The sequence below is a fragment of the Phacochoerus africanus genome, chromosome 5 (assembly GCF_016906955.1).
Source record: "Phacochoerus africanus isolate WHEZ1 chromosome 5, ROS_Pafr_v1, whole genome shotgun sequence".
Classification (NCBI taxonomy): domain Eukaryota; kingdom Metazoa; phylum Chordata; class Mammalia; order Artiodactyla; family Suidae; genus Phacochoerus; species Phacochoerus africanus.
Window position 1 is genome coordinate 130,949,128 of NC_062548.1, and position 23,424 is coordinate 130,972,551.

At 55.9% G+C, this 23,424-nt stretch overlaps 1 protein-coding gene across 1 annotated transcript; it reads left to right on the top strand.

Moving 5' to 3' along the window:
* The first annotated feature begins 3,163 nt into the window (after nt 1-3,163).
* Nucleotides 3,164-17,107, top strand: CYS1 (cystin 1). Its single transcript, XM_047782661.1, has 3 exons — nt 3,164-3,478; nt 12,759-12,811; nt 14,789-17,107. Exons 1-3 carry the CDS (start codon nt 3,179-3,181, stop codon nt 14,901-14,903), a joined length of 468 nt encoding a protein of 155 aa, XP_047638617.1. The 5' UTR covers nt 3,164-3,178; the 3' UTR covers nt 14,904-17,107.
* Nucleotides 17,108-23,424: the final 6,317 nt, after the last annotated feature.

The following is a 23,424-nucleotide window of genomic DNA, read 5'->3' on the forward strand; positions in this document are numbered from 1 at the left end:
AAACATGCCAACTCGCAAGATACATTATTTCTGAATAAATCTCAGAACTCATTAATGGGTAACTCATTAATTGTCCTCAATGGTGTTCACTCTCTCTTACGTCTCCAGCATCCCTCGAAGTGGTGAAGCCATGAAACCAAATGCGAAAGCTTGGAGCTTTGCAAGGAGACAACAGCAACTATATGAGATGCTGCTGTTGAACTGTATCAGCAATAATTGATAGCACTGTGGCTCTCTCAAGTTACCCACTCAGCATTAAAAATAGAAACAGGGCTTACCCACCTTACAAACGCTGTCTCATTTCTCATCTGAATACAAATACTCTCTTTCTGCATATTCACAATGACTTGCAGCTATACAACATCTGGCTCCTGTGTAATGGCTAGTGATGCATTGGAAGTGGTGGGAAATTACCGAGGGTCTGAGCTGGGGGAGATCTGGAGGGGTCGAGGAAAGGCATTTAAGGGGGACTTTGGAAGGCGATGGGGCTTGGCAGCCCAGAGCAGCGAGGGTGGTCCTCAGGCTTCATCTCCAGATGCCAGGCTAGTCCAGTGGCCAAGGAAAGCGTCGCTCAGGACACAGTTCCTGCCAAAAGTATCAACAACCATAGTTCCCTCCCAGTCTAATGTGTTCATTGGAAGGATGTTCTTATTTTCCAGGAGTTAAGCAGACGGCTCCCAAGCTGCGCCTCAGCTCCCAACCTGCTCACCAGCCCCCACCCCGGTCATTGCATGAAGAAGTCCTTTAGCTGGAGAGGTGTGGCTGCCAGGATGCTTCTTTAAGAGGGATCAGACCCCATTCTCAACGTCCCAATATTCCTGGGACTTTGCCAACCCTTTGGGACAAAGGGATTCTTGTTTATTTCTAGAGATGGCCTTGGGCAGCCTTGGTCCTGTGGGAAAGCTTAGATTGTTGGCTCGTCATGGGAAGCTTCTAATAAAATCAATCTGGATGTTTAGCACAAATCGGCAGATGCCAGGTCTCCAAACGGAGGTGATTTTAAATGCACTCTCAGAGTGGAATAAACACAGGCTTTGGCAGTTACTCTCACTGAAGCTGAGGGAGCCAGACGAGTCTGGGAAAACAGGATTGGCCAGGAAAAAAAAAACTATAGCCCTGGGAGGTGAACACAGGGAGCTCTGGTTATATTTAAACTATGAGTCACATGACTAGACTGTACTGAGGCAGAAGTAAAGCATGTTTTCCTTGAAATGATTCAACTTGGTTGAACTTAGTTCAGGAAAAATGTCTTTTCCCTATGAATGCTTTTTTCCCAAGCTTAAAGAGTTTCAAGATGAGATTTATTTTCTTAAAGAGAAATCTTCTATCAAGAGCTTCTAAACGAGACACATCTGTGGACTTGGAACACTCAAATGACACCAAATCATGCATTTGGCCCATCTCCTGTATCTGGACGGTTAAGACAGCACATCAGGAGAAAAAAAAAAAAAAAAGAAAGAAAGAAAGAAAAAGAAAAAAAAGATAAAAAATGAAGAGGAATTGTAAACACTTCCTTGGTCTCTTGATAATAAAACGAATGGATATGAATCCCACATTTATTCCATTTTCTTGGGCATAAAGTTTTCAAAGCCTCCTCCTGAAGTGATAAATCAGTAAAACTTCAAACTTACCGTAGGGAAAGGCTTGTCAACATTTAACAATTATTCTGCAATCCTATCTGGATTCAGATTAAGGTCAAGATGTGATTAAATCCCATTTGAGTTGTGGCTTTGGAAAGGTGAGGTTTGTTTTTTGTTTTGTTTTGTTTTTTGCCTTTTTTCCATTTTTTGGGCCGTTCTGGCGGCATATGGAGGTTCCCAGGCTAGGGGTCTAATTGGAGCTGCAGCCGCCTGGCTACGCCAGAGCCGCAGCAACTCGGGATCCAAGCCGCATCTGCAACCTACACCTCAGCTCACAACAACGCTCACTGAGCGAGGCCGGGGATCGAACCCGCAATCTCATTGTTCCTAGTCAGATTCGTTAGCCACTGAGCCACAACGGGAACTCCTGGAAAGGTGAGGTTTTTTTTTTTTTGTTTTTGTTTTTTTTTAAGGAGGTGACCCAGGGAGAAAAAGAAATTAAGTCTTAAATAAAATGCAAGCACAACCAACAATAATATCACTGGTCTTGAATTAGAAGCTTTATCCTGCTTCTTGTTCTTATCTTCGGGCTGCTTCACTTAAATATAATGTGTTTATCTTTCTTTTTTACTATCCAATGATCAAAGGCTAGAAAGAATTATGATCAGTACCTAGTGGCTTTTTTTGGGCGGGGTGGGGACCGCTTTTCCTGCCGTCTTTTAAATTTTCTTCTTTCCCAAAAGTGGTTATGTCTTAGATGGGTGTTTTTTAATGAGGCTCGGCATTCAGGTGCCAGATCGCCTTTGGGGGCAGGGCCTAGGGCCCCGCGCTGCCTGCTGCCGGCTCCCGCGTGCAAAGGCTGGAGGGGGCGGTCTGGTCCGGGAGAATCGCCCCCTTCCTCCTTCCTTCCGTCCGGCCCCTGCCTGCGTGGGAGGGAGAAGGGCAGAAATGGAAGGGGGCGAGGCCGAGCACCTTCTGTATCTTACTCCATCCTCAGAGGTGTTTTTAGCGCCCAGCCCCTTTCCCCAGCCTAACATCTGGGAACCAGGAGGCCAAGCCCCACCGGCCCTCTAGGCTCCAGGAGGACCAGGCCGTGGAGTCCCCTCCATCCGCATCCGCATCCCCACCCCAAGCAGGTCCATCTGTGCGCCGTGGCCTTGGGAGAGCCTTCCAGAAATGAACACAAAGGGCCCGTGGGAGCCCAGGTGTGTTCAGTGCTCCCAGGCGGTAGCGGGGAGCCGGAGGGGGCCCGGGCCAGCGGGGAGGCGGGAGGGTTCGCCGCGCCCCGGGCCCTCGCCCCCGGGGCTCAGCCCCCTCCTCCTGGCCAGGGTCAGCCCCCCGGCCCCGGCCGCGCGCCCTCATCCCGGGCTCTCGGGCCGGGTCCCCCGCCCCCCGCGCGCCCCGCACCCGAGGCTCGCCCCGCCCCCCGGCCCGGTTCGCAGCCCCGCCCCCTCCCGCACCCCAGACCCGGACTCTCGCTCCCTCCTCCGCCCGCCGCGGGCCGGGCCCGCAGCCCCGGCCCCGCCGCCCCCGCCTCCGGCGTCCCCGCCCCCGGGCCGCGCTCGGCCGGCGCCACGGGCCTGCTCGGCGGGCGCGCCATGGGCAGCGGCAGCAGCCGGGGCGGCCGCGCCCTGAAGCGGCTGCGCGGCGCCGACAGCCGGCCGGCGGGGCCCGGCGGGGCAGCCCCGGAGGGCGGGACGGGGCCGCCGGCCTCGGCGACCGCGGCGGCCCGGGAGGAGGCCCCGGAGGCGGCCGGCCCCGCGGCGCCCCCCGACGGCAGGGACGAAACCCTGCGCCTGCTGGACCAGCTGCTGGCCGAGTCGGCGGCCTGGGCGCCCGGGGAGCTGGCCCCGCGCGGCCCGGCGCGGCCCCGACCCGCCGCCGGCGCCGGGAGCCCGGTGAGTGTCGGAGCCCGCGGAGCCTTGGGGGCCGCTGCTCCGCTTCCTGCCCCGGAGCCCCCTCCCCGCCGGCGCCCTGTCCCCCAGCCGCCTTCCCCCCGCCGCCGCCAGCCCCTGCCAGGCGCCATCGGCCTGCGCGGTGCCCTGTCCCAGGGTCGCCCACCGTCTCCCTGCCCCCGGAATCCCGGCGAGGTCTCTTGCCGCCTCTCCCTCCCCAGCATCCCCTCTGACTGTCTCCCTCTCTGCCTCCTCTGGGTGCTGATCAGAGGGCCACCAACTTGGGGAGTGACAGGGCTGGGAGCCGCCTTGGAGGTCGGGGGACAGACCTCCTTCGGCAGAAATGCATCTCGTGGCCAGAGCGCGCGTATTTTTCCTTTGGAACTGTGGCTCCCTCCAGCCTAGGTGGGAGCTGGCGGGCGGGGGGCAGAGAGGGGGCACTGCTTTTCCCTAGGTACCTTCCCCTGGGTCAGTCTCCCGGGCACGCTCGGAGGAGGGTGCCAGGAGGTGGGACCGGTAGCCAAACAGTGGTTACAAAGGCCCGGCGCGTCAGACACCTCGGGATCTTTGCCTTGCAGTCAGGCAGTTCACATACGACCGGCTATTTTTAAGATGCTGTGCAGTCTCTCTTTTTGGCTTCTCTCCTCACTCGTCCAGGACGCTTGTAATAACATCCCTGCTGTTCTAGAAAAACAATAAAAATGAGCACTCTCGTTTGGCAGCAGTCTTCGCTCCTGCAGAGCTGAACGAACAAGATCCTTAATATCAGCTCCTGGGCTTGCGAGGCTGTCCAAGCCAGCGCCCCCCCCCCCCCCCCCAGTCCCGCAGGCTTTGCTTAACTGCTGGGGGCCTGGGGGGGGGGGGGCTTCTGGGGCAGCCACCAAGCAGTAGAATCCTGGGAGCTCCTCCTGCGAGGTGGGGGAGGGTTGGGGGGAGGAAAAGGACCTGGCCCCCCTGACCCAGGCACAGGGCTTCTCCTGCCCTTCCCTGATGCCCCTCCCGAAGTGAGCTGCTGCAAGTGGGGCCCAATTATATAACAGGATTCCTTCAAGGTTACATCAGCGCCCAGTTACATAACCCTCAGAATGGGTAAACGGTTGAGAGATGTGGGGGAAAGCCTGAGACGGCATGGACGCAATCTTTTAGTGTTCATTCTTCAAGTGCTTTGGAAACTTCAGAAGGGAAATGAGAAGAAAACAGCATGGACTCCCTGCCCTCTCCTCACCCCATCCATCGCCAAGTAGCCTAGTGACTCCTAGGAGGCAGGGGGTTAAGGAGTCCACGGCCTGGAAGTTCCTGTGTAGCACAGCGGGTTAAGTGTCCGGCTGGTATTGCTGCAGCTGTGGCACAGGTTGCAACGGCCGTGTAGGCTCAATCTCGGGAACTTCCATATGCCATGGGCACGCCCCCCCCCCCCACAAGTCCACAGTCTAATGGAGTGAGAGATCTGCAGACAAAAATCCGATTCGGGTGGGCAGTCTGTATAGACGGTACACAGGAGGAGCAACTGGCCCCCTGGAGAAGTTAAGTCCGCATCTCAGAAGGACAAGGCCTGGATCTGGAAGAGTCTGTGGCACTAGGCAGGCAGATGAACAGCGAGGAGCATTTGGGCAGAGAGAACTCTGTCTGCCAAGGTGGTGGCGCCCCGAGGCATATGGTACCCAGGGCGTGGGTGGGAATATTGGAATTGAATGGGTCGGGAAGGGTCAATGCCAGGCTGTGGACATGTCATGCTAGGGGCGTCCCAGGCTACAGAGCTTGGACTTTACCAAAAAAAAGCCATGGGTATCTGTGCAGGACTAAGGCGAGGCCAACTGCCAGGGGGAGATGAACTGGGCAGAGCTGGACTGGACACAGGATGACCAGCCGGGGGCTGCTTCAAGGCTCTCGAAGAGCAGGTGCCCGGTGAAGCAGTACAGCCAGAGGGCTGAAGGGGAGGTGGTGTCGAGAGAGACTGGGAGGTGAAATAAGCCAGCCGTGTGGTTACTCTGTGGGACGGGGGTCGTGTGGGTCTTCTTACTATAAGTGTTTCTTGAATGAGTCCTAGAGCCCTAGATTATCAGAGCTGTAAGGAAGCTTTTGCAGCCAGTTCACTTTGGGGGAGAGGAAGTAAAAAGGCTGAAGCCCCTTAATGTCTTGGCTCTAAAGGCCTCAGGTAGAAGGCTCACTGCCTGTGAGGCCACGTGTGAGCTGATGCCTTTTGCTTTGTCGCTCACACCCTGTAACTGAGTCTCTGGCAGTTGCTTATTTTACAAGACTCAGAGCTGACAGGGCGCCGCCTTTGGGCTACGAAAAAACATGGGGACTTTGATGAATCGGCGTTGAAACCCAAACACAGAAGTTGGCCCTTCTTCAAAATATTAGAAACGATGTTCCCACCGACAGAGAAGAAGCCTGATCGAGCGTGTTAATAACACTACTTTAAATTCCTTTGGAAGGAAGAAAAGCTTCTAGCATTTTGGAGAAGAGAGGTATTCTTCCTAAGAGAATATCAATAGAACTCAGGCAAAATTAACCTGTTAAATATCTATATTTAAAATTTGGGGAATTCCCGTTGTGGTTCAGCGGAAACGAATCTGACTAGCATCCGTGAGGACACAGGTTTGATCCCTGGTCTCCTTTAGCGGGTTAAGGATCTGATGTTGCTGTGGGCTGTGGTGTAGGTTGTAGATGCAACTTGGGTCCCGCATTGCTGTGGCTGTCACGTAGGCTGGCAGCTACAGCTCCAGTTAGACACTTTGCCTGGGAACGTCCCTATGCCTTGGGTGCAGCCCTAAAAAGGCAAAAAAAAATTTTTTTGACCCCTGTTGATTAGAATTTCTTAAAGGCTGATTATGTGTATCTCTGAACCACCATTCTGAATATGATGCATTATACTTGACTATGTTCAAGAATAATTGTAGCTGATATTTCAGTGAGCACTTGCGTCTCAAACATGTATGAACTCTTTTCATTTTTACCATTATTCTTATTGTCCATTTTTACAGATGGGCACAGAGAGGTTGAGTGACCAAAACCACACGGTTATGGCAGAGCCGGAGATCAGAGCCGAGATCAGACCCTCGACAGACTCCTGATCCCTTAGGTCAAAGTGGCCTTGCAGCTGACAGCTGTGACGGCTTGCTTGTTCTTGCTTTTCCATCCTAGGCCCACCTTTAGTCTTGCAGCTGTCACTTGTTACCATTGTCAATCTGTGTGCAACCAACTAGCCTTTTCGAATCCCCGCCCAAATGATACCTCTCTGAGCTGCCCTGGGTGGTGACATTGCAGAAGCACACTCGCCGGCACTGAGTTTAAAGCAGGGGCAGTGTCCTCCAAGGTCAGGCCTGAGGGAGCTTCCTCCTCAGACTGAGAATCCTTTTTTTTTTTTTTTTTTGCTTTTTCATGCACCTGCAGCATATGGAAGTTCCCAGGCTAGGGGTCCAATCAGAGCTACAGCCAGCTTCTGCCCATAGCAATGCAGGACTCAAGCCACATCTGGACAGCTCACAGCAATGCTGGGTCCCCAACCCACTGAGAGAGGCCAGGGATCGAACCCGCATCCTCATGGCTCCTAGCCGGATTCATTTCTGCTGTGGCATGATAGGAACTCCCAAGCGTTTGTTTTTAAGGTTAGAACAAGTAATATACACAACCCTTGAGAAAAAAAAACTCTGTTCTTGGTTGTTCTTGCCGATAAAAAAAACTTAGAGTGATCTTACTAATGAGAGGTTTTAAATAAAAAGAGCATCCCTGTATTATTATCTTTACTCTATGGTTGTAAAGGAATAGATGCTCACTGTAGAAAAAATGAAAAATAAGAAAAAAATATTTTAAAAAATTAAAAAGTATGTAAGAGTTCTCACTGTTAAGGATCCAGCGTTAAAAAAAATATATATGTATGGGGAGTTCCCGTCGTGGCTCAGTAGAAACGAATCCAACCAAGAACTATGAGATTTCGGGTTCGATCCCTGGCCTCGCTCAGTGGGTTAAGGATCTGGCGTTCAGTGAGCTGTGGTGTAGGCTGGCAGCTGTAGCTCCGATTCGACCCTGAGGCTGGGAACCTCCATATGCCACAGGTGTGGCCCTAAAAAGAAAAAAAATAAGAGAAATCAGAATAGGTAATATGCATACACATGAGAAAAAATGTAAGCGGTACACTTAAAATTTCCCTTCCTTCCCACCTTTCCCCAGCTCCCTGCTCTGGAGACACCCACCTGTGATTCCTGTGTCATCTCCCGGGCTGGCAGGAGGGAGGGGCAGGAGGGGAGATGGCAAGGGAAGCAGGGCCCCCGGGGGGAGATGCTGTGGGCATCCAGGTGAGAGGTGGTGGAGAAGGTGAGGTGCAGCCCAGTATGAGAGCAGCGGAAGGGGAGCTTCTAGAAAGGTGTCCAGGCTTCCGGCTCGGGGAGTTGAGTGGATAATGATGCTCAGAGTTGGGCGAGTTGGGTTTGGGGTGTGCAGCAGATGTTTCCGTGGTTGTTGGAAGCTCACGTCTACTGCAGAAAGTGGTGGGAGCCGGCGTGTAACCCCGAAAACCTGGGCGTCTAGATGGGGCGACAAGGGACAGCGTGGGGACGGGCGGAGGGAGTCCTGCGCCAGAACCTGGGGATCACCAGACACCGGAGGAAGACTCTTCCTCCGGGGAGAACAGCCAGGGTTAAAAGGGGGCAGACCCGGAGTTCCCGTCGTGGCGCAGTGGTTAACGAATCCGATTAGGAACCATGAGGTTGCGGGTTCGGTCCCTGCCCTTGCTCGGTGGGTTGACGATCCAGCGTTGCCGTGGGCTGTGGTGCAGGTTGCAGATGCGGCTCGGATTCCGTGTTGCTGTGGCTTTGGTGTAGACTGGTGGCTACGGCTCCGATTAGACCCTTGGAGCCGTAGCCTGGGACTCTCCACATGCTGCGGGAGCGGCCCAAGAAATAGCAAAAAGCCAAAAAAAAAGGGGGGGCAGACCCACTTGCCTGGAGATGGGGTGGGGGGTGACCTCAGAGGGCTCCGTCTGGCATGTGCTTCTGGGACGTGGGCTCTGTCCGTGGTGGGAAGCCTGGTGTAAAGGTTGAAGCAGAGTCTCCCAGCGCCTTGCCCCACGCTGGGCCCCAGCCACTGCTCCAGGGCGCTGGGCCCGGGGAGGCAGGCGGACGGGTCTCGCTGCCGGCGCTGCATCAAAAGATGCTGATGGAGGCTTTCCTGGCACAGGAGCTCCGCTGTCCTCCAGGGCCTGGGACAAGCCCTAGCTGGACTCTGGTGAGGAGGGTCAGCAGTGGTCAGTGCAGATGAGACTCTGAGCAGCTAAATGCGGGGAGCCGTCACCAGCACGGAAGGCCCCCAGCCCCAGGCCCCCAGTTCAGATTCCCGCCAGACTCAGCCACTTGGGTTTCTTTTCAGTTTGAGAGTCGCAGATTGCTGGAGCTGAAGGGACCTCAGAGGCCAACCTGGTTACCTTCTCATTTACACCCGAGGCCCGTGGAGCCCCGCAGGACCAGGAGCCACACCAGGTCATCTGCCTCCAGATGCAGGATCGGGCTGCCTGCGCGAACGTGCATTTGCACACATGCTTCCTAAAGCGATGAAACGCTGTACAGACGGAACTGATAGTTACTTTCCTCCGATCCCTCCCCCTTTACCTTCTCCAGGTCTCCTTGGCTGGCTTCTTCTTTGGAAACACTTTCCCGAAGCCAGGCCTCATGAAGGGAGGTGGGTCCCTTGGAGGTGGCATGTCAGTGGCAGAGCCTCCTATTGAAAAAATCCTTCGTCCTTTGACGAATGCTCAGCAGCCTTCCCAGCCGAGTCCACGGGGCCCCTGGGCCCATTCGCTGCCTGGGAAGCCACGGAAGGGAGCTGTGCGGGTCAATAGCTGCCCCCCACCCCCCACCCCAATGCCCCTGCCCCTAGTGATGAGAGGCCAGAACCCAACTGGGCAAAAAACTGCAGCCTGTCGAGGCTGGGCGATTAGGGGCCAGAAGCCCCAGCTCCACTGTTGGTGTTAAAGTGTCCGTAACGGAACACAAGCAACCTGAGCTTCAAAGAAGCACAATTCGTAGAGAGCAAGGGGGGGAGATTATTGAAACACACAGCAGCGTGGAGGGAGCTCAGGCTTGTTGGGCGGAGCGCAAGAAGCCAGATGAAAAAGAGTGCACCTGTGTGATTCCACATCTAGAACTCCAGGCTTCTAGAGAGGGTACCTGGGGAGGGGGGGCAGCGGAGGGACGGGCAGGTGGTCCCCCAGAGGTGCGAGGGCCGGGGGACGGGGCATCCGCACACAGCGGGTGACCAGGGTGGTTTGACAGGATGTGTGCACATCAGAACCCGTCAGACCGTGTTCTTGAAACGCCTGCAGCTTGTTCCATGTCGGTGAGCTGTCTTATTGATGTGGGTACGTCTATGCATGCAGAGCTGTTCAAAATTCAGAATTAAGGGGAGAACTCTTGAAGCAGAAGCAGCAGGCCAGAATACAGACTGTTAAAACATGCCGTGGGTTTTCTAAGCCGCTGAAGTGAAGTGAAGCCGCTGATACTTCACTTTTCTCCGAAAACCCCAGTCGGAAGAGTCAGAGGAGACTTTAAGTAAAATCGTCTGTTCTTCCTCACATGTTTGCTGCTTCTCGTTCGGCTGTGATGTGGTTTTTCGAAGCCTCCCGAGGATCTTGAGTGATGACATATCACACGTTCGCCCTGAGCTCAGGCCGGTTCCCACGGCCTCAGCCCAGGCGCCACGGCCTCCGCGGGGTCCAGATGCCTGTCCCGCCGACCTCGAGAGGCAGGCAGGCAGGCAGGCCGCCAGCTGGCGGCGGCCCGAGCTTGTGTCTGCACGAGGCGCGGAGCAGCCACCAGAGGCTGCTGTGTCTGCAGTTCCTCCAAGCTCCTGCACCGCTTCAGCAGCCTCTGTTTTCTGGGAGGGTGTCTCATGCGTTTTGCATCTGAGAAAAAGCAAGTTCAAGGCTTAAACTGATGAGAGGAAGAGCCACACATTCAAACCGCGAGCACAGGAAGAAACACAGATTCCCGAAATTTAAAGATAAGAACGGAGTTCCTGTCATGGCTCAGTGGTAACAAACCCACTAGGATCCGCGAGGTTTAGGGTTCCATCCCTGGCCTTGCCCAGTGGGTTAAGGATCCGGCGTTGCCACGAGCTGTGGTGTAGGGCACAGATGTGGCTTGGATCTGGCGTGGCTGTGGCTGTGGTATAGGCAGGCAGATGCAGCTCTAATTAGACCCCTAGCCTGGGAACCTCCATGCGCCGAAGGTGTGGCAGAAAGAAAGCGGGGCGGGGGGGGAGGGAGAGAAAGAAATTAAAAAGAATTTTCAGGTAGTCTGAGCTGCTCAGGCTGGAATGGGCCGGCATGCCTGCGTGTGTGTGCACGCGCATTGTGTGTGTGCGTGTGTGACTTCCGCTCCCCTCTCTGGCCTCCGTCGCCCCATCCCCACTCTCTCTTCCTCTTTCCATCTCGTGAATCCCTTGCCGGCTAGGGAGTCCCGGCCTCTTCATCCTCCCAGTTCCCAGCAGTACAAACTGACTCCCCGCAGCAAGAGCCCGGCCACCAGCAGCAGGGCGGCCCCTCGGGGTGGCGGGGGGGGGCCGGGACCAGGCTGCGTGTGCGGCCGGCCTCCACATGGACAGGGCGCCAGGCAGGCAGGCCCGGCTTCTCCGGCTGGTGCGTGGGGTGCCTGCGGCGGCCTCCAGGGCCACCCCCAGAGCCTGCGTGGCAGGACACCGCCAGGGTCAGCTTGCTTCTGCTACCACCGCTAACTCATGTTTCCCCAGAAACTCGTCACCACTGGTTTCTCGGGGAAGGACCTGCCCTCCTGGAACCTCTCGGGCCTCAAAGACAGAGACCTTCCAGAGCTCCCCTCCTCGTCCCGCCTCCAGGTCCTCCTCTGGCAGGGCTGTGTCACAGGTTCCTCTGCTCACGCACGCAGCTGGCCTTCTAGAACACGTGTAGTCCACACCGTGGGGTCTGGCATCGGGTCTTTCTCAGTGTGTCATCACACTAGGTTTTTTTCTGCCCCGCTGTGAGCTGCCCGGGCAGGGACCATATCCTGCACGGGGAACAGAACACAGCCTACAGCAGGCCCTCAGGAGCCAATGGCCTTTGACAGCTCCATGCCTTTGCACATGCTGTTCCTTCTCTGAATGCCCTTCCCCTCCTCTCCACCTGGTAAACCCCTAATCTTTCAAAACTCCCTGAGTACAAACTGGAACACTTGTTCCTGTAAAGATATCAAGTCGCTCTAAGAGGATCTGTGGAGTTCCCGTCATGGCGCATCGGAAATGAATCCGACTAGGAACCATGAGATTGCGGGTTCGATCCCTGGCCTTGCTCAGTGGGTTAAGGATCCGGCGTTGCCGTGAGCTGCGGTGTAGGTCGCAGACGTGGCTCGGATCTGGCGTGGCTGTGGCTGTGGTATAGGCCGGCAGCTGTAGCTCTGATTAGACTCCTAGCCTGGGAACCTCCACCTGCCTCAGGTGTGGCCCTAAAAGGACAAAAGACAAAAAATTAACAAAATAAAAAAATAAAAGGATCTGTATATTAATTCAGCCCCAACAAACCCCCCAGGGGGACAAGTTTCCCTACATCAATGGTGGTGCCCAGAACCAGGAAGAATCCAGGCTCATTGGAAAGCTGTGGTAATTGAGACCAGGTGGTGCCAGCACGAGACAGGCATAGACCATTCGAAGCGTTTGCACGCAGATGTGTGCAACATCTGGTTGACTTGGGACGGAGAAGGCAGAGCAGAGCAGCAGGCTGCCCGGCTGTGCTAGGTGGACGCCAGGCCCATGACTCCTGGAGTGAGAGATGGGGGCGTGCTGGCCAGGTAGCTCTCGAAGAGGCAGGGAGTCTCTTGATGTGAACTTTTTTTCTTTGCTTTTTTTAGGGCCACGCCCGCAGCATATGGAGGTTCCAAGGCTAGGGGCTGAATCAGAGCTATAGCTGCTGGCCTACACCACAGCCACAGCAACACGGGATCCGAGCCACGTCTGTGACCTACACCACAGCTCACAGCAACGCCGGATCCTTAACCCACTGAGCGAGGCCAGGGATCAAACCAGCATCCTCGTGGCTACTAGTTGGGCTCCTAACCTGCTGAGCCACAGCGGGAACTCTGGTGCGAACTTTTTAGGTCACTGCCCTGGCCCAGCCTCAGCTTCCCACCTACAACAGGTGGCTGGAGCTCGACAGCAGAGGGAGCCTTTCCACTTGCCAGCTCTGGTTCATTCAGCCATCTGCCAGCTGAAAGCCGGGGCCGGGGCAGGCTGCACCACGGACGACCTTCTGACGCCTCTTCCTTGTGTCCTTCTCAAGGTGGCCCCCAAACAGAGCGCTGAGGACCACCCAGAGGGCAGCAGTGTCTCTGAGTAAGTACGGGGGACGTCCCAGCCACCCTGGCAGCCTCCCGGTCCCCTCCCTGCCCTCACCATCCACCCAGAAACCCTGTGCAGTGGCTCATCGGTGAAGGAGGCCCAGTCCTTGGCCTTCAGGAGTTACAGCCCAGAGGGGTGACCAGGGGGTCCCCCGTCATCCCATGACAGTGTTAGCAGGAAACACATGTAAGACCCCTGGAAAGTGGCAGCTGAGGACCTCAGCCCCAGAGGCCAGGCCGCCTCTGTCTGCACAGCCCTGGGCTGCGGGAGGGTTCCAGGGCCCCGGGAGCGGCAGCCCCAGGAGGCTGGGCCGGGCTGACCTTGGGCCCCTGGCCCATCCCGGCCTTGACTTTCACTCGTGGAGGCCCAGGGATCTCCCCCGGGCCACTGGGATGCGGGACCGTGGTGCTCAAGACCACGGAGGTGACAGGTTGTGGAGATTCTGGCTCATCAGCTATTTTTATTACCAACTCCAAATGGTTTCGGGGCCAGAACCTTGCTGGTTTTCCCACATTCAGCAAAGATTTGCAGAGGCCCCTCCCGGAAGAGCTGGATCCCTGCAGGTGGGCTCAGGGGAGGTCTGAGAGGGGACAGGAGCAGCCCCAGGGCTCGTGGAGGGGTTGGTGTTTAAAACGGCTGGGAGTTCCCGTTGTGGCTCAGTGATAATGAACCTGACTAGTATCCATGAGGACGCAGGTTCGCTCCCTGGTCCTGCTCAGTGGTTAAGGATCCGGCATGGCTGTGAGCTGTGGTATAGGTCGCAGATGCAGCTTAGATCCCGTGTTGCTGTGGCTGTGGTGTAGACCAGCAGCTACAGCTCCGATTCCACCCCTAGCTGAGAACGTCCATATTTTGCCCTAAAAAGCAAAACTAAATAAATAATACATTAATTTAATTTGATGCTGGAAGGACAGCGAGTTTCACTGAGGAGAGAGGGAGGAGGGCGCGTTCCAGGTGGAGGGACTCGCAGCAGCAAGACACCAGGTGTGACCAGGGCGCCACGCAGGCCGGTGGCACTTAGCACAGGGTCTGTGGGAGGAGGGCGGCCTTAAAGGCCAAGCTGAAGCCGGGGCCACAGCTGCCAAGTAGGAGAATGCGGGGACGGGCTCTGGGCTCCGCCGTGGCCTGGGAGGTGAAGCGGCGAGCACGTGCACCGGGCCCTGCCTCTCGCCAAGGCTGGAGCATCCCTCAGCAGCGTGGACCATCCGGTCCCCTGTCACAGCCCCTGCTCCTGGCAACCACGCATGCTCCACCGAGCACGGCCTTCTCACCCCTGGGCGCTCCTGTGCTCAGACTGGGGAACCTACTAGTGAGCCAGGCCCTGGGCGGGGAACCCCATTTTCCTGATGCGCAAACCGAGATCCGAGGCGTGACTCGCCCCCGGTTAGAGGGCTGGTAAATTCTAGACCCAAGAGACTCAGGCCTCATTTACCATGTGGTCTGTGGTCCAATTATAATTGATATACGCTCTGATCTTTTTTTTTTTTTCCCAAGGCTGCACCTGCGGCATGTGGAATTTCTAGGCTAGGGGTCGAGTTGGAGCTGCAGCTGCCAGCCTACGCCACAGCTCATGGCAATGCCAGATCTGCAACCCACTGAGGGAGGCCAGAGATGGAACCCGCCTCCTTAGGCTACTAGTCAGGTTCATAACCCACCAAACCACATGGGAACTCCCTATACCTCCATTGTAGAGAAAACAGAATTGTGGCTGAGCTGGAATTCAAACTGGGTGTTTCTACTGCCAGGACCCTGCCCTCCAGCTCTGCGGACACCACCTTCCTCAGGGACAAGGTCTGGAAAAGGGCAGGGCCTGCTGGCGGAAGAGACACAGGAGGTGTCCAGGCCAGAGGTTTTCGGTGTTGGTTTTAGGATGGATCCGAAGTCCCTACAGGGACTACTGTGGATGTCCAGCGGGGAGGTGGAGTTTGACGGTAACATCTTGCCTCTCGTGACTGTGTTTCTTACCCACAGAGCCCCAGACAGCTGCTACGAGAGGCCCGAGAGGCCCGAGAGGCCATCCGCCATCACCTACGACTACTCCGAGGAGGAGCTGATGGCCAGCATTGAGCAGGAGTACTGCTGCTGAGGCCGGTGCTGCAGCAGCCCCGCTGTCACCCAGCGGCCAGTTTGCTGCTCCTCCCAGACCTGGCCCCACCTGCCCTGCCCAAGGCTCTAGGTGGAGCTGAGCCCCCTCCAACATGCAGTTACTCCTGGATCTGTCACAGCGGACCCTTTCAAGTCCACATTCAGATGGGCCTGAATGGGGCTGGCTGCTGCCCATTGTGCTTATTGGCAAGAGGCGGTCAGCTCTGTGGACGCGGGCCAGAAGGAGGGTGCAGGTGCTGCCCCACAGGCGCGGGGCCAGGTGACCTGCCACATACCTGCCCCTCCCCTCAGTCTCTGGGGAGAGTGGGCTACAAGATGCTCCTGGATCTTGAAATGCTTCTCCTTTCTGATGGCCCACTGGCCACCTGCTCAGGAGGCCCTTGAGCTGAATGAAAGTCTTGGGGCCTCTAACACCCCTGCCGCAGCGCCTCAGGGACGTTCCCCGCAGCAGGTGCACCCAGCTGGAGGGAGTGGAGGGAGTCACCCTCCATGCCACAAAGGAATCGCTGAAGATGCTACTGAAATGAAAACATTCAGATTCTGTGTGTCTGGGGGCCTGGGAGTCTTCATTTCTCACCAGCTCCCGGGTGAGACCCAGGCTGCCAGATCCCAGCCACCCTCGGAGCAGCGAGGATTGAGTCTGAGCTTTAGGCTCCAGGTAATGCTTCCCTGGAGCTGGAGGCTGCTCAGAGCCACAGCCCAGCTGCCTCCACAAAGAGAGGCCTGTGCTGTGGCCAGTGTGGAGGGACAGGAGCTGGAGCCCCCCCGCCCCCCGCCCCCCGTCTGATCCTTGCTCTGTCACTAACTTGCAGTCACCTTCCCTCTCTGACTCAGCTTTCCTTTCTAGAAAGGGAGCCCCGGAGGCTCTTCGGGTGTTGTCTCCCCACCCCCCCACCTAGGACGACACACTCCCAGGCTTCCCTGGTCTCTGGGCACAGGACCGCCTTCCTGTCCAGGTGGAGCCCAGCACCCCCTGGACAGGCTCTTCAGGGCTGCCTGCTCTTCCCACCCAGGAAGAAAGTAGAAATCTCACAGCCGCAAGGCCAGAAGAGCCTCCGAACCTTCCCAGCCGCCAAAGGAGAAAGCCATCCAAGGATGCCCTGTGAACGAGGCAGGGCCCGGAGAAGTGCAGCCTGGCCGGAAGGCTGCGCTCAGCAGGCTCGGGGTGTCAGAGCGGCCGGGAAGCAGCTCCTCTGGAGCAGCTGGCTGCGGTGTCGGTACAGAAAGCCTTGTGGAAGGCACGGCCGCGTCCCAGCCAGAACAGGTCTCAGCTTGTCTGGTGTTAACCGCTCACACAGCCGCCTCTGGGGCATCGCCCACCAGCAAAGGGGCAAGATGGTCTCAGAAACCAAGGAACGACCCCTTGGCCCTGTCCCCAGACCCATGGGCCTGTTGCTAAAAGGGGCAAACAGGTGTTTCCACGAACCTGTAAGACTTGGCCTTGTGCCTTTGATCAGATGGTCCAGGGGTGCGAGATTTTAACCTGCAAGTCAGAAGATGGAGCGCTGGAGCCTCCCACTAAACGCCCCTGAGGGTTGGCTCAGAATGTCCCCAAAGCAAGAGCTATTTCTCATCCAAGCCCAAACCTTTCATTTTGATATGAAGATTAAAGCCAATACTATTTCGAGAACACAAATACTTCTTTTAACAGAAGTTACGACTTTATTTCTCACCACTAGATGGCTCAGACCTTGAATTTAATGATGTGAAAGTGGAAACCTCATCCAACCCTTAATGAGATAAAAGCACTAAGAACAAAAAAAACTTCCTGAAGTTACATTTTATGTTACTGTCAAGGCGAATGCACTTCATCAGAGCTAAGAAGTCACAGCGGTTGTTCTCAGATCTTTTTATTTTTTTGTTTTGATTCCCTGAATTCAGGAACAGCGTCTTCTGAACAGCGGCTTGCCAAAAAAGCAGCGGGTCCCAGCCCGTGATGCGGAGATGGGCGATGGACGGAGGACGCTTGGTGGTGGCAGGGGTGCTGGTCCTGGTGGCGACTGCCTCTTGCACTCAATGGGCACACAGTGCCTCGTGGGTGCTGAGCGCTGCTTCAGGCCTTCTCTTGGGTGCTGGGTGCTGCTTCTGAGCCCCCGCTTCTGCTTAGGAGCTGAGTGTGGCATCTGCTCAGGGAGAATGTGACTGAAATAAAGGCGGGAAAAGACCCTTCCATGTTGAAAGTAACAATGGGAGTTCCCCCTGTGGCTCAGCAGGTTAACAACCGACATAGTGTCCCTGAGAACATGGGTCCCATCTCCGTCCTTGCTCAGCGGGTTAAGGATCTGGCCATGCTACAGGCTGCAGTCTAGGTCACAGACTCTGCTAGGATCTGATGTCGCTGTGCCTGTGGTGTAGGCTGGCAGCTGCATCTTGGGTTAGATCCCTAGTCTAGGAAGTTCCATATGCCGCAGGTGTGGCTATAAAAAGAGAAAAAAAAGCGACAATGACAGGTTGAAAGTCTCAGTGCCACAGATGTGTCTCTTGATTTCTGTGGTGGCAATTCCCTCTGAGATGCTACAAAGCCCGGGAGTTAAGAAAACATGCTTGGAGTTCCCATTGTGGCGAAGTGGAAATGAATCCCACTAGGAACCATGAGGTTGCAGGTTCCATCCCTGGCCTTGCTCAGTGGGTTAAGGATCTGGCGTTACCGTGAGCTGTGGTGTAGGTTGCAGACGTGGCTTGGATCCCCCCCTTGCTGTGGCTCTGGCGTAGGTCGGTGTCTACAGCTCCGATTCGACCCTTAGCCTGGGAACCTCCATATGCTGCGGGTGCAGCCCTAAAAAGACAAAAGACAAAAAAAAAAAAAGAAAAGAAAAAGAAAACACGCTCCATTCCAGCTCTCAAACTGCTGTGTGCATCCTTGGCCAAAAGAGCCAGCCACCGCCCTTCTCCTGCCACCCACACGTGTTCCCACGCCTTACCTCTCCTGCCCAAGCCGTCCCACCTGACTCAGGCTCCCTCTCCTTACCTGCAAAGAGCTTTCCCAAGACACTCCTCTTTGATGGTTCAAACTCTCTGAGTCATGGGGTCACATGACATCGCTCTGGGCTGCGGTGCTGGGCTGTGCTGCATATAGCCCGGCGCGCACATGCCCCTTCTGCTCAACCCACACTCATTCTCACCTCCTGAGCCCCTGCTGCTGTGAGCCCGGCCCTCTGCCAGATTGGGCAGGGGGAGGCTCATGGAGGAAGATCTGGCCTTTGCTGGTGAGGATGTGTTGTTTCTAGAGGCAGAGGCTGACCCGTACGCATGGATTCACTGCACAGAAAGCTGAAGGCCGTCGAAGACGGAGTAGCCAAAGCCCGCTGAAGATCTAACCTATGTGGAGCCGGGGTGCGGTTCTTTTTCCGGTCTGGAGATAATTAGGCAGGAGAAAAGCCTACTTCGTTGCCTTCCAGAGGATAACGAACGTTTGAGGCTCTGAAGGGCAGTGCTCTCCCCAGGAAGGAGGCCATCTGAAACCAGACCTCTGGGTGGTGACCTCTGGGCCCCCTGGGAGCAAATCAGACCTTAACAGGTGGTGTGATGCCCTCTCCGGGGTGACGAAACCCTTTAGTTTTCAGAGTAGGAAAAGCTGCTCTTCCTGTGGGGTGCGGACCCTGGGAAGGAACACTGTGACACTTAAGTCCTCGCGAGGTAGACGGACATACAGACATCCTGTGGCGCTGGTGCCCAGGGGAGCTGGTTTCGTGTGGCACTGAGGACACGGGGTTGCCTTTTCACCAAAAGGTTGCCATTTCACCAAAATCGGGGGCCTGGAGCCCATTGTCCACAGCGACACCATGTGGCAGCAAGACACACACAGCAGGGCATGGGCTTGGACCCGGTGGCACTGTCCCTGGAGAGTGGCTGATGTGAAGATTCCAGCTTGGGGCTAACTAAGCCCAAGAGGTTTAGGACAACTTGCAGGGAAGGGCAGAAACGGCCGAGCGAGGGGCTGACCTTCCTACTAATCTGATGAGGAGAGGATGTGAGCGAAAAGAAGTATGACCTCAGTAACACAGGTTGCTGAACTGTAACTTCAAAAAAATTGTATCCAATATCTGGATGAAGAGGGTGGACTCCATGCCAGGCTCAGTGCCAGGCGGGCCCTGGGCATATAAAATGAAGATGCCATGCGAAAGAGCAGAGGGCCAGAGTTCCCCTTCATGGTGCAGGGGAAATGAACCTGACTTGTATCCATGAGGACACGGGTTCCATCCCTGGCCTGGCTCAGTGGGTTAAGGATCCAGCATTGTTCTGAGCTGTGGCAAGTCGCAGACACGGCAGGGATCCTGCATTGCTGTGGCTGTGGTGTAGGCCTGCAGCTCCGATTGGACTCTTAGTCTGGGAACCTCCATAGACCTAAAGTGAGGCCCTTAAAAAAAAAGAGAGAGAGAGAGAGAGCGGAATGCAGTGGGAATAGCTCTGCCTGCGCCTCTCCAGGCAGCCTGAGCCTTCGGGGTTCTGGCATCCTCACTGCTCTCATTCTCGGAAGTGGGGTGGCGGTGGCTGGGGCTCCCTGGGGAGGCCCTGAAGCCTCCCTCTGCAGCGGGAATGGGGTAGGTGAGCCGGGAGAGCCGCCTCGTCCGCTCAGTGGGCGCAGGGCGCCTTTTCTTCCCCTGAGGGACAAACGACGGCTGGGCTCTACCCCGGCGGACCCCACGTGGACGACAGGTGGGCGGGTCCCATGGGAGGTGGAGCCCCAGGCGGGGGCGGGGACGGGGCGGGGAGCTGTTGCTGGTGAGGTGGGCGGGTCCCGTGGGAGGCGGAGCCGCAGGCGGGGGCGGGGACGGGGCGGGGAGCTGTTGCTGGTGAGGTGGGAGGGTCCCGTGGGAGGCGGAGCCCCAGGAGGGGACGGGGGCGGGGAGCTGGCGCTGGGGAGGTGGGCGGGTCCCGTAGGAGGCGGAGCCCCAGACGGGGGCGGGGAGCTGCCGCTGGTCCGCGCTGCTGCTCCGGAGCCCGCCGTGCAGGTCCCTCCTGAACCCGGGACCCCAGCGGGAACCCTGGCTTGGAGCCCCGCCCCATGTGAACTTTCCCCGCAGCCCCTACAGAGCCTTTTGTGGTGAGCGGACTCTGCGGCTTCGGGGCCTCGCGAGCTGCCGCCAAAGCCCAGGTCCCGGGGTCTGTGGGGGCCCGGATTTGTGCGTGAGGCCTTACGATCCCTTCCCCTGTGGCACTTTGGTAGGGATGTCCCTCAGCAGAACGGCCCGGGCACCTCCTGTCCCAGCGCTTGTCATTCCCACACACAGAGCCATCGCTCCCGGGTTCCAGCACCCAGCCACGTGGGCATGATGAGGTCAGGGACCCCACTGAACCCAAGGCCCAGCCAGGGCCCTGGCCCGCGGCGTGCACCCTCTGTGCGTTGTCGCTCCAGCCTTATCCTCACGAGCGCGGGCCTAAGTGCGTCGGGCTGCTCTTTTGAGACGTGATTCAAGTGATGACTCCTCAGCCCAGAGCATGGACACACGCCCCTGTGCACACAACTTGCCTTCGGTTTCAGGGGTTCCCCTCCCCCCAGACGCACCCTCTGTAGATCCCCAGGGTTTTCTGGACCGTTCTTCCTTGGCACTCTCTCCCGCCCCACCCCCACGCCTCGCCACCTTGAGGTTCCTGGACCCTCAGCGCCATCTCCTAAACTGGGGACTCCCCTGGGTCCCGCCTCAGCTCCTGTCCCGGCACCACCACTTGGAAAGTTCCTCAAGGCAGCAATCCAGACAGTCACAGAGGTCGTCCCACTTACTTTCTGTCTCTGAGGGTCACTGTCCTTCATGACCAAAGGTCTAGTTTCTTGACAACTCTCATTTCATACAGTTTGTCTGAGGGGTACTTGGCATGTGAGAGTAGATTCAGTTCCTTTTACTCCGTCTTGGGCAGAAGTGAAATTCATATTACCATCACTTTAATGTTTAAGCTGTCCCAAGTTGGCCAGGGGCCAAGGTTTTGGGGGCACTTTCAATGACTTCTTTGCCATTTAACATAGTCCCTGATGCTCTTGAAGGCAGCTGGTGACCCAAGGATACTCTAAGCCCGCCTGTTATTTCTATGCCCCAGACGGCTACCCTTCAAGGAGCCCTGGCTCCTTTTGGTGGAAAACAACCAAGGTTTTCTTCTAAGCACAAAATAAATCTGCCAGGAGTTCCCATCATGGTGCAGAGGAAATGAATCCAAATAGAAACCATGAGGTTGCAGGTTAGATCCCTGGCCTCGCTCAGTGGGTTAAGGATCCGGTGTTGCCATGAGCTGTGGTGCAGGTCGCAGGACGAGGCTCGGATCTGGTGTTGCTGTGGCTGTGGTGTTGGCTGGCAGCTGCAGCTCCGATTGGACCCCTAGCCTGGGAACCTCCATATGCCACGAATGCAGCCCTAAAAAAAAAAAAAAAAAAGCCCACAAAATAAATGTGCCAGACGCCAAGAAAGGCACATTACCTGTAGTTGTTACATAGTCCTCATTTTATAAAGTAGAGTAACTTTCTCAGCAGCATATAGCTAGATGGAGTCAGATCTGCACCCAGGCCTGTCCCAGGCCAAATCAACCCTATCTACCAAAGCCACCTACAGTCTGTAGACTTTCCCAGGCACTCCTTTTTCTGGATTCTCAGACTGGAGGTTCTGACCACTAGTAGAAACTTGCTGTATTTTATTGAAGTTTATTGCAAGTCTGATCTCCCTGCTAAAATGTAAACTCCCTTGTGACAGGAATCATATCACATCCCTCCACTTCATCCACCCACCCGCCCATCCATAAGTCTTGTGAGACCCATAAGACTTAGAGTCAAGTTCAGTAACCAGCAAGTTCTTCCCAGCGATGTGAACCTCTCTCTGGTCTCGAAGGAGTCCACAGAAGGGGAGCCCGGGAAAGGCTGCCTGCAGAGCTGGGTGGTGAGAGCTGAGGAGGAAGCTGGAGTACTTAGCTGCCACTATGTCGCCTTGCCATCATCTCACTACGCCTGCGCCTCTCCTCCCCCAGCACCGCTTGATATGATATCCTGTTTCTTTGTTTTCATTGTTGTTGTTTTGGCTTTGTTTGTTTTCTTCTACTTTTTTCCCCAACGCTTGTGGCAAGCAGGGACTGAACCCGAGCCACAGCAGGGACCCAAGCCTCAGCAGGGACAGTGCCGGATCCTTAACCCACTGAGCCACCAGGGAACTCCAGCAAAGTCTCTTTTTCATTAAATTACAGTTGAGCTGCCGTATCGCGCTAGTTTCAAGTGTACAACATAGTGGGTTTTTTATACATTGCAAAATGATGAGCATGGTAAGTCTGGTGGCCATCTGTCACCGAACGAAGTTATTACAGTATTACCCGCTGTATTCCCCATGCTGTACATTGCATCCTGTGACATTTAGTTTGTAACTTATTTCTTCTTTTTTTAGGGGGGGGGGGGCTTTTGTCTTTTTAGGGCCGCACCTGCAGCATATGGAGGTTCCCAGGCTACAGGTTGGATCGGAGCTGTAGCTGCCGGCCTACACCACAGCCCACAGCAACATCGGATCCTTAACCCACTGAGCAAGGCCAGGGATAGAACCTGCGTCCTTATGGATACTAGTCGGGTTCCTTAACTGCTGAGACACAACGGGAACTCTACTTATTTCTTCATTGTCTTTGCTTGTTGGCCAGTTTGCTGAGCTCAGTGAGAACACGCTAGGGTGAGGAAACCTGTTTACAGAGGCAGCTTGGGGCAATCCTGGGGCCAGCTAGGCCTTCTAGGCAGTGGGGAGAGGCCTTTGGGGATGAGCCTCCCCAGCTTCGAGGGGCCAGTGTGTGTCTCATTCCTGTGCAGTGTGGTGTCCTTGCTGCCTGGACTTCCTCCCAGGATAGGGCCCCGGTGTTAGAAACATGTCTCGAGTCCCTCATTTTTATTACAAGTCGCTAAACAAAGGGGTTCCCACTGTGGCCCAGCAGGTTAAAAGACTTGCGTGCAGCAGCTCGGGTCACTGCCCAGGTGTGGGTTCAATCCCCCACCCGGTGCAGTGGGTTAAGGATCTGGCATCGCTGCAGGTGTGGGTAGGTCGAAGTTGCAGCTCGGATTTGATGGGGAGCTTTCATACGCTGTGGGTGCAGTCAAAAAATAAACAGGTAAATAAATAAAAGTCCCTAAACAAAGAGATGCATTGAAAGCAAAGGAACAGTCGATATTACCGCCAGAAAGTAGAACCTCGGAGACACAAGCAAATACAAAGTAACAAGGCTGAGGGTAACAGGTGTATCGCCATCACCCAGAAGCAAAAGAGCTTGGAGTTGGAGACTTTTCTAGGTGAAATGCTAAATGCGAAGTCCACTGTGACCCCTTGCTGCCCTCCACCCACACACGCACCCAGAGGCATGCATGACCAGGACTAGCGTGGCCTATGGCATCCCATTCTAGGATGGATGACTTCAGAAGGCAGGGAGTCCACAGGATCAAGACAGATTGAATGTGGAGAAAGGAGCTCAGGGTGACTCCGAAGTTTTGCATCTGAATAGCTAGAAGGATGGACGTGCGGTTCTTTTTAGAGACAACCGGGTCAACTGTGAGAAGA